This window comes from Ipomoea nil, unplaced genomic scaffold (assembly GCF_001879475.1).
Source record: "Ipomoea nil cultivar Tokyo-kokei standard unplaced genomic scaffold, Asagao_1.1 scaffold2036, whole genome shotgun sequence".
Taxonomy (NCBI): domain Eukaryota; kingdom Viridiplantae; phylum Streptophyta; class Magnoliopsida; order Solanales; family Convolvulaceae; genus Ipomoea; species Ipomoea nil.
In genome coordinates, this window is record NW_017618464.1 from 1675586 (window position 1) to 1686822 (window position 11237).

The 11237-nt window shown below is 36.2% G+C and overlaps 1 protein-coding gene across 2 annotated transcripts; it reads left to right on the forward strand.

Moving 5' to 3' along the window:
* Positions 1-9678: 9678 nt before the first annotated feature.
* On the forward strand, positions 9679-10815 carry LOC109147886 (clustered mitochondria protein-like). 2 transcript variants are annotated; one of them, XM_019295543.1, is made up of 4 exons: positions 9679-9840; positions 10209-10251; positions 10332-10361; positions 10545-10815. In XM_019295543.1, the coding sequence occupies exons 1-4, from the start codon at positions 9788-9790 to the stop codon at positions 10707-10709; spliced, it is 291 nt and encodes a 96-aa protein (XP_019151088.1). In that variant the 5' UTR covers positions 9679-9787; the 3' UTR covers positions 10710-10815. The 2 variants fall into 2 exon arrangements, with proteins under 2 accessions (XP_019151088.1, XP_019151087.1); XM_019295542.1 differs by having other exon boundaries at positions 9696-9840; positions 10332-10400; positions 10545-10810.
* The last annotated feature ends 422 nt before the right edge of the window (positions 10816-11237 follow it).

Below are 11237 nucleotides of genomic sequence, written 5' to 3' on the forward strand. Positions count from 1 at the left end.
AGTATCCACACTTGTGGATTGTATGAGGTGTTTGCAGACAAAAAACCAAGGAAGGTTTTTTAATGGGGATTGGAAGACACGTTCCCACGGGTACCGCTGTGAGGACACCTGGCTTGGGTATCTTATCTTATGATTTTCCCATGGGCCAAAGGGTAATAGCCCAAATTCTCCAAGTGGGCTGATTATTTTGGAACAAAAGCGCTGAAGGATTGAGACGGATAGCCCAGCTGATGATTCTGCGGCAAATTATTGTGTGGACCATGAATATCAGGTACATTTTTAATATATTAAAATTACATTATTTTTGTACTGAAGGTACATTATATAAAATAATGTACCCTTAGTATATTAAAAATGTACCTTACGTCCATAAATAATGTACCCTTAGTATATTAAAAATGTACTTTTTATTTATGGTCCACACAATTGTGTGGACCATGGTCCATACAATAATGATTGATGATTCTGCCTCCCAGACTATGGATTTCTCTTGTGGTGATCTCATCCAAAAAAATGTGCCAAGGGCGGGACTTGTAGATCAGGCCCGCCCAGAACAATGAGTCTTTTGGCCTAGAACTGTCGTGGGCTTGGGAACCCATCGACGATTCAAGTGTTGGTGGACTGTGTTCATACTAAGAAACCCAATTTACTTTTTCTTTCAGAAACTTTCTTGGGCCTCAATAAGTTTCAGCCCATTAAGACTAGACTTGGTTTTGTGGGCTTGTTCACGGTAAATTGTGTTGGGCACAGAGGCGGTTTGGCTTTACTTTGGAAGGAGGGTACTGAGGTATCAATCAGGTCGTACTCTTCTAATCATATTGATGCGGAGGTTTGTCTGAGCACTGGAGATGTAGTGTGGAGGTTCACTGGTTTTTATGGAGTCCTGGAGAGAAGTAGGCGGGTGGAGTCGTGGAGCCTTCTAAAGCGACTATCATCTCAGAGCCCCCTACCTTGGGTGGTTATGGGTGATTTTAATGATATCCTACATCCAGAAGAGAAGCGAGGTGGTAATCTGCAACCACTTAGATTGATTGAGGGTTTTCGTGAGGCGGTGGAGAGTAGTGGGCTTCAAGATTTTGCTTTTATTGGTCACCAATTTACTTGGGAAAGGTCCGCAACCTAACCCCTTTTAGCCATGCGCCAGGTAAAATTGTTTGCTTCACGTTATTACATAAACAATCACTAGCTGGATATGGGCTCTGCTCCCTTGCTTACTACTCTCATTCTGCCATTCTTATATTGAAATGGAAAATGATATACTATATGTACTTCCTTGGAATATAATTATGTTGGGTAGTTTCTTGTTGGCATACCCCAAAAATAATAATCCTACGAAAAGATTATTATTATATGAAAAATATAGGCTAATATTTGGGAAGGAAAGGGTGGATGATTCGGTTAGAGGTTAGCACGAGTTGAACGAATTGTTCGTTTCCTTAAAACCTTATTTGCTACCTCCCACAAGTGCTAGGAGCGTTGTAGCCTTGGTTTCCCAGGATAAAACGTGCTACGGTTCAACGTTTGAGCACCCAAACTTTGAACCCTGCGAACTAGAGCAAAGTTTAGAACACAGTAGGCTAAGAGAGGAGTAGAAACAGAGATTTTGGAGCTGGAAAACAATTGTCTATGTTCTGTGTAAAATTTTGCTGCAACTACTACTTCTTATATAGGAGAAGATGGTGTAAATAGCATTTACTTAGGCATTCAAACCCATGTTCAAAACCTTCAATACTGACCATTGAATATGAGGATTAATTCTAGAATTCAAAATTGGAATTAATATGGAATTAATTCCGTAACAGGCTAACAGCTGAATTAATCCTCCCAACAGTCATTTGAACTGAACAGGTATGAACCGTTCCGGGGATGGTAGGCGTGTATCGCTGTACACCGGTAGACGGTGTACCGTTCAGGAAACACGGTATGTACCGCAGCGGAACGTACCGGTAGACCAGGGCGGTACATACCGTGTGTTTACTGCTGCGGTAGGCCAGACCAGTAGCTCGTTGGAAAAACGATGTACACCGGTAGACGGTGTATCGTTCCGGAAACACGGTATGTACCGCAACGGAACGTACCGGTAGACCAGGGCGGTACATACCGCGTGTTTACTGCTGCGGTGGAAGGTTGGCATAACATAACCCTATCGTGCCGACTCGGTCTCAATTTAGGATTTGATTTGCAACTCTAAACTACCCCTCTGCGCGCGAGAAAGAAACTCTATGCTATACAATTCAATAAGCTTTAAAAGAGCTCTTGTATAAATGGTGGGGCAAATCCACTTCCAAAGCCAATGTGGGACAAAAGCTTCACTTTTTCCCTTCATTTTCCAAACTCAAATGGGTCTACTTTGAGAATCAATATCTCATTCACCCATTATCCGTTTTGAGCGTACAATATACCAATCTCTTCGTCTCACTACGAAGAACCCGAATCCACTTTGACCCGACTCAAATCGAAAGTGAACCCCACTGATATTTGTACCACAAAATAGCTGCTTAAAATGTCATTTTATGTCAATTTATACTATTTTTTCCAACAAATTCTTGGTAGATGTATAAATTTTATTAGATAAATACAAGTGAATGAATAAAAATAGTTCTTCACTTTGTTGTTTAAATCAATTGAATGATAACACCTTAACAAGGGGTAGAAAGTGTGAGTGATTGTAGTACTCACTTTGTCTCATTTTATGTGTCGGGAATTATTTGACCAAAGTTTATGTTGAATTTTATATTATATTATATATATATATATATATATATATATATATATATATATATATATATATATATATATATATTTAATACATTTTAACATATTCATAGCATATGTTTAACAATTATTCCAACTCTAATTGGGATGGGGTTAGAAACTAAAACCTTTTTATAGAAATTAATGAGTAAATTAAGAATAATAAATAGTTAACGGAATATTCCGCTACTAAAGTTTATACTAACGGAATTTAGGGCTATTTAAGGGAAGAAAATAATATAATAGAGGGTAAATAATGAAAATCATTAAAAAAATACTAAAATCAAAATAATATGAACCATTCATTTTAAGAAACAATTATACCCGACATTTTTTTTTGTTCGAATTAAAGGCCTAACATTATTGGCTCTTATTAGCTAGATTTGTAGATATAGATTTTTATTCTTTAAAAAAATCTTTAACGTGGGAATTTAGATGGTTTGAGACTTTGAGGCTTCCAGCTTAATTCTTAACTTCTTATGGCGTGAAATTGTCAAAGGCTTCAAGAATCAACAATTAGATCACCAATTATTCCCTTGAAGGCTAAAGCTTTACAAATAATCTAATATTTGATCGCCACTTACGGTAAGGTCGTAATACTTGCAATCTTGTATGTTTAATTTCTTTGTGTATAATATTATAAGGCTGCCGTCTGCATTTGCGAACTGTATTGTATATATTATATCATTTATATGTATGCGTCTACCGGAGAATAAAGTCCGAAAGGTTATGACCGGTAGCCTGCGTCTGTGAACAGTGAACTATTAATAAATATATTTAAACGGGTTTTGTGTCATATCGTGTCGACACGATCCGAAACCTATTAACAAAACGTGTCTATCGTGTCAACCCATTTACAAATTGTGTTCGTGTTCGTGTTAAAAATTTCAACCCGTTAACCTTAATGTCGTGTCTGTGTTTAGTCTTATCGTGTTCGCGCCGTTATTGTGTCGACCCGTTAACGAACCCGTATACACGAATTGTCAGGTTTAAATCGCTCATACTTTAAAAAGAGCTGTTCATTCTCAAATTGGTCCTCTTAGTTGATTGTCTTCTATTCATTCTTGTATTGAACGTTTGCTTTAATGAAATTTATTGGTGTTTCCTTTAAAAAAAAGATTTGTTTTTATTTTATTTATTTTCTAATCAAGTAAATCAAATTTTGCTTTATTCTTTCTTTTTTCATCGAGTATATTCTCACAAAGCTATTAGGGCATTTTAATTTTTAAATGGAAGTTGATTAAAATTGAATAACATTTGATTAATGGTTCTAAATATCAGAGATGGCCGCACTCTCATGCGAATGGTTACCCAAGAGAGAACTAAGAATCATCTAGCACGCGCCACGTGTTTAGATCTAAGTGATGGGAAACACTGATTTTTTTAAAAATGTGGCAGCATTTTCGTAAATAATTGAACATCGAAGTTCAAGTGAAATGTATTACAAGTGCAAGTAATAGTTTCATATAATGCACCTCAGTGCATATAAAATGTATTACAAGTGCAGGTAAAATGTATTACAGGTGCATGTAAAATTTATACTGAGCATCAAAACTAAGTGCACCTGACGTTATAACTAGTGCACCTATAGTTATAAGTAGTTGCACCTAGGTGCATGAATGTTAACAAGGCAAAATTACATGCACTTGTAGGTGAAAGTAGGTGCACTTGTAAGTGATTTTACATACACTTTTTACAAGCCATCTTGTGGGTACACCTATCCCGCCAACCCCTCCCTCAAACCATCTTGCGGGTGATTTTCACGGGTACTAACTACCCGCTAAACTCCCCGCGAGAACAAAAGCGATGCCAAACAGAACGAACTCAGATCAATGAAAGTTAACAAGGCAAAATTACATGCACTTGTAGGTGATTTTACTTGCACTTCTTACTTGCAAAGGTGCACCAACTATTTGCACATATAACACATTTACATGCATCAAAGTTCGAGTTATTTACAAAACTACCACCGCGTCGTTTTTTAAAAATTGCATCTGATTTGTTGATCTGGACACGTGACACGCGCTGAATGATTCACAATTCTTTCCTGGACGGACAGTTCACACCTGAACGTGATCCTATCAGAGAATATCATTACTAATGTACTGCAATGTTATTGTCAAACCCATAACAAAACCACTTCTTTTGCAAATCAAACAAATACCATATTATTGCCTAAGCCTTATGAGAGCATTTAGACATTTTTGCCTACACCTATGCTCTCATTGTTCCCTACACTAAAATAACTAATTAACACTACCATAACAACTACAACAAGCATCCTAGATGTGCATTTTCTACTCCTATACTTATTTGACTCTTCACCTCTTGGTACACTCTTGGTACACTTTTTAGCTTAGCTTTTAATTTTGCTATTTCTTCTTCATTGTTGTTAATTCTCTTCAATAGCCCAAGTATAATTTTCTTTGACCTAGGGCACATTGGGGGATCATATCACTTCACAATACTCACATCTTGATTTATCCTGAAAATTGTAAAAAATTAAACAAATCTACCCAAGCAATGCAAAAAATAAATAAATAAAAAAAAAATATCGAATTGTGAAAATTTTAAAAATTTAATTTTTTTTACCCAATTGCTAAAACAAACACAAAAATTACAAACCTTACATCTTAAACATTCCCAATACTTTCACCTGGGTTCTCATTTGTCAATGATGTTCTCAAAACTATTTATGACCCACATTCACGTTGTTGAATTGAAATCCATTCCCCATACAAATAGTAGTTGAAGAACTTGAAGAATTAGAACTTTTTCTTTATATCTTTTTAGAGTTAATTCCAGCAATGGTCCTCCGATTATTGTGATTTTCCAAAATTGGTCCTCGCGTTTTAATTTGGACAAAATAGATCCTTGACTATCAGATTTGTTCCACTATTGGTCCTTCCGTTAACCATCAGTTAGATAGGTGTTAATGAAGAGCTAAAATGGTCATTTCCTTTTATGACTCTCTTCTTCCTTATACTTATGAGTATATGTATCTATTACACGCAGATTACCAACCTCAAAACTCCATTTTTTTCTCTTCTTGCTCACACAACTTCTTTCACTAGTATACACTTGGGACACAGCTTGGATCCATGGTATACACTTGGGACAAAGCTTGGATCCATGGTTTTTCTAATTGGTCATTTACACTTGGGACAGAGCTTGGAATGGGAAAGAAACCAGTTTGTGTTTTCAGCCTCGGAGACGTTCTTGATCATTCACTTGGCTACGGTGCAGCAGTCCTCCAACCGGTGACTGTTCTCCAAGCAGTTCCAGGAAAAAGTATGGGAGCATTCACATATGACGTCATAAGACCTAAGGAAATAACGCTAATACTTAGTTATGTCTTCCTCATCGGCGACTGATTCAACCATCTCCGCCAATATGGCGGCGTTGCAGCCGGCCTAGGGGCAGCGGTGCTTGAAGAGGTAACCTGGTCCGTCTTTGATCAGCGATTGAATCCACAAATTAAAACACGCGATTTTGTTACATAGTGGCTCTTTCTTCTAGCCCCAAAAGCAGTTCAACTTCTTAAAGGAAGAAACAATGGTAGTTAACAGCTAAACTAAAAACAAGAAAGTAATATGGAGGAGATAAGCCAGAAATATGGACCTTTCACAAGCTCCACTTCATAGTTGCAATCTGACATGCCATTGATACTATTCTCAAGCATGATGCTATCTCTCCCTGCTTCCAAATCACCAACTCTCCTCACTTTCTTCCCCTTCATCTTCCTCCTTGTACTCATAATCACTCCCACTATCATTATCAGAATCTTCCCAAAGTGAAGCTCGGGCCAATTCTCTTACTTGAGCCCTCCATTGCTAGTTACCAGAAAAATGAAACCCCAAGCTAATTCTTTGTGGATGATCAATGAGACTGAAGAAACTGAACATTGTATTGGAAATTCGACGAGCTGACACAACAGTAGGCAGCTGCTTCAGAGAGAAGCTTGGATTGGACAGTGATACGCAGGCGTGGCCACATCAGCAAGAAATGGTGGTATTTTCGAAGACAGAATATTCGTCGTCCCAGATTTCGCACCGAATTTTGTCAGGCTCGGAGGATCGGATTGCCGAAGTTTGGCTCTCTTGCAACAACTCTACCGTTTTCCAGACCTTTTCCTCATCTGCGAACCATTCCTCTGGTACCTTTCTCATGCTCCAACTGTTCAGAGAGAGTTCGTATGCCACCGATCCAGCCGGAGGACTTGGAGGGTTTCTTATCGCGGAAGACATTACAACTTCTAGTGAGATAGGGGATAGGAAATTACCCTTGTGCCCCTTTACTTAAGAGACCTAGCTAAGGAAATTACGCTTGTACCCCTTTACTTAACCCCTATTTAACTGATGGTTAACGGAAGGACCAATAGTGGAACAAATTTGATAGTCAAGGGTCTATTTCGTCCAAATTAAAAGACGATGATCAATTTTGAAAAATCACAATAGTCGGAGGACCATTGCTGGAATTAACTCTATCTTTCTATTCAATTTCAACTTTGTAAAAGATTTTTTTTTTTTTTTTTTTTTTTTTTTGAGAGAACAACCTTGTAAAAGATTTTAGGCTTTGAATGTTGGATTGTGGGTGAGTCGTATATGATATCCTAAAAGGCTAGGAATGAGAAATTATAACCTGCAAGAAATATTAAATGAGAAGAACATAACATGGAATGACATAAACACCCCTGTTCTAGACAGACAACTGACAACAAAACTAACATATGATTAAAAATGACATAATCCAAAAAAGAGTGGTCGCAATGTGGAAAAATTAATTATGATAGACTAAAAATGAAAATGCCCTAATAAAACTATAAAAGTAGGACCAAAAAAAGAATTAACTCTAATTAATAATTTCAACTTTATAATTATAATTTGAGTAAAAGCCAAGATCCTCCGAATTTGGTGATTTGGCCACATATAGTCCTAAACTTTCAATTTACCACCTATGGTCCTCCGATTTTCAAAATCTTACCTTCTACTGTCCTTCGATTAGTTTCTTCCGTTTGCGCGGTGTACACCAGGGGTAGAATTGTACTTTCTCTATGTTTATTCATTTTAAGGTGAAAATATCACATATTTATAAACCACCCCCTCTAAAAGCAAACCCGAAAATGTTGAACCTAAAACCATATGCAAAACTTCAACTTCCAGAAAATTTCAAATTCTAAACCCAAAACCCCCTAAAACACAATTCGAAGTACAAGCGAAATGAGGGAGAAGAGCGGGGGGGAGGGGGGGGGGGGGGGGGGGGGAGTTTCTGAGCGTACCTCTTACTATCCACCATTTTTAGGGCTTATCTAAACCTTCATATCTCCCAAAACCCACTAAAAGCAAAATCGCTCACGAAAATACTATTTGCATAAATGGAGACCTCGCTTAGGTACGACGGAGATTCCAAGGCCCTGAAACTTCATGCCAAGGAGAAACTCCCTCTGGAATCCTTCACTCATTTGCATCTTCATGGGGAGCTAGACACAAAGACTGGAGTACTTTAACTTTCAAATCAAGGGGAGATGTGATGTAGATAAAGAATTTCAACAGAGGAAATCAAGTGGGGCAGCTGAGTTTGTTTGGGACATCTTGAACTTTAATAAAGACCAAGACCTAAGAATCAAAATTGGCTATAAAGCCTTTGAGAAGGTTCCATATGTGCAGATTAGAGAAAACAACTGGTCATTAAATTCTGACTTACAAGTATTTTAAGAAATAATTCTTTAAAAAAAATAGAAAAACTACAACCAAAATGCCCAGTTTTCTTCCCAATCCAATGAGTTAAACTCCAAGTAAAGTCCGATTTTCTTCCCAATTCATTAAGTTAAACTCCCAAATCCCCTGAACACCAAGGAACAACCTCAAAATGCCACATTTTAAACAAAGACTAAAACTTGAAGCTTCTAACTTCAAGTTCAAATTTATTACAACAGGAAATTGAAGTGCAAACTACAGGTATTGAAGTTCAAAATTAAGGCCTAATACAGAGAGCGCGAGAAAGAGAAAAACTGGGTTGACCTTATTGGAGCTCTCTAAAATTGATTCGAAACTTCATATTCAAAAAATAAGATCGTGAAAATTAGAGACGACGATGAGCGCAAAGGCTATGAGCAAGAGAACTTGCCCAGATTTTGGCTCCCGCGACAGCTCCACCGTGAAATCGCACATTAATACAGTCGTGGAGAAGCGATACAAGTTGGCGTTTATGTATTCCGATTTGCTCTGCGATTGCCTTAGCCCATATACCCGGCACTCTCTCGCCGACGCTAATTTCACCGCGGAGGAGAAGGAATTACGCAAAATATGTGATATTTTCACCTTAAAAATGAATAAACAAAGAGAAAGTACGATTCTACCCTTGGTTTACACGGCACAAACGGAAGAAACTAACAGAAGGACAGAAGAAGGTAATATTTTGAAAGTAAGAGGACCATAGATGGTAAATAGAAAATTTAGGATTATATGTGGCTAAATCACCAAACTCGGAGGACCTTGACTGATATTTACTCTTATAATTTCAATTTTGATTTTAAATCAAAATATTAAAATTTGCATTTAAAATCACAATATATACCAAAAGTTAAAACAATTAAAAATAAATTTAACTAGAAATTCTTAATATATCAACAATTATTATAATTAAACATTTTTAAAATAAATTTAACTCAAAATTCTTACGGTCAAATTTTAAAAACAAATTAAAAATAGAAAAAAAAATACTTTCAATGGAAAAAAGACAAAAAAACCCTCACAATGTATTTAAAGTAAAATAAAAGATTTTAAAAATAAAAAAATTCAAACCTCAACTGACCGTTGAGGTGTTTATTTCTTATTTAAACCTCCTCGTTGAAGAAAAAAAGTACTTCTCACGCCTCACAAGTCACAACAATGAAATCGGCTCAAGAAATCGTTCTGGCGTCGAGAAGGGACGACGAATTGGACTTCGTACGTGGCGAGGAGGTTGGGGGCGACGGCGGAGATGACCTGGTCTCTCCCCGGGCCAATAAATCATTCCCCAAATCCTTTTGAAAATGTACAATCTCTACTGTCCCCAAATAAATGCTTGGCTCCTATCCCATTCCTGGTAAATGCTTTCCATTAGCTATTATCATATCATGCTAGCTTATAAATTTATTTTTCATCCACATATTTGAAATTGGATGTTCATGGTCATTGAGACACTGAATGCTTTGCTTGAGTTTACCAGCCACTAATCATATCAATATTGGTTTAAACTGTTTGCTTCCTTCCCACTTTAAAACATTTTGATCCGTAGAGTTTATCTGATTAAGATATAAAGATATTAGGTGCTCTTTGTATCCTCCCAGAAACTCTGGTTTTGCTCTATTTGCGGTCCATAATCATTAATCAATGTTGAATTGTCTATGCCTGTGATACTTGCTTTTCCAATAATTCTGATTATTAATTGTGTTTGATTGTCACGTCTGCTAGTTTGTGGTCTGACATCAAAGAATTCTCAAAACAAAAATATCAGGTATCAAGTAATTAAAAATTTCCACAGGTTCTTGTCTATTACTTTCATTTGTAATCAGATTCTAATTGATAATTTTTCAGTTGGAATTGCCTGACGATGCAAGATTACAGGTAAAGAAAATTCCAGTTTTATGCAATCTTTGCCTGAAGGTACCTCATGGGTATCTCATTAACTGTTCATATGAATTTTGTTTCTTATTGCTATTCAATGTTGCACTTCTATGAATGGATAAGACAACGTGGTTAATATTTTATATTGCTTATGCTTCTATTGACTGTGGTATTCTTTAACAGGTTGGAGTAACCGTTGCAGCTCGAAAATATGATCTTGATGCTGTCACACCTTTTCAAGCAACTGATATTTTGAATCTTCAACCGGTGGTGAAGCATTCTATCCTTATCAGTTCAGACGCAAAGGATCTGGTGGAAACAGGAAAAGCTCAATTAGCTGAGGTATAAACAGTTCTAGGCAACATTATGTAGTGTGACTTTCGTGTTTGGAAAGGAAATGAAATGCATGAGACTTGTAGGAAAAATAATTTAGTGAAGATTAATATATTATATTCTTAGGATCTTTGTTATTTATATAGAGGACCTCAAGAGCTCTTATTTCCAAACATTCTCCATATGAGATCAAAATGATCTCACATCATTTACAAAGGGAGCCCTTTGTCTTCTTCTTACTTTTTTTCTTTATTTTTATTTTAATTTTATTTTGTATGTAGTTTTGTTTGGATTATTATTATTATTATTATTATTATTATTATTATTATTATTATTATTATTATTATTATTATTATCATCATCATCGTCGTTGTTGTTGTAATTTATTTTATTATTACATTATTACATAGGGCTTTTATTATACTTGAAATATATATATATATATATATATATATATATATATATTAATTATTACGTTTTATTCTATGTTATAATTCTTACGTTAACATTCTTATTATTATTATTAACACTTGATTACTTTTA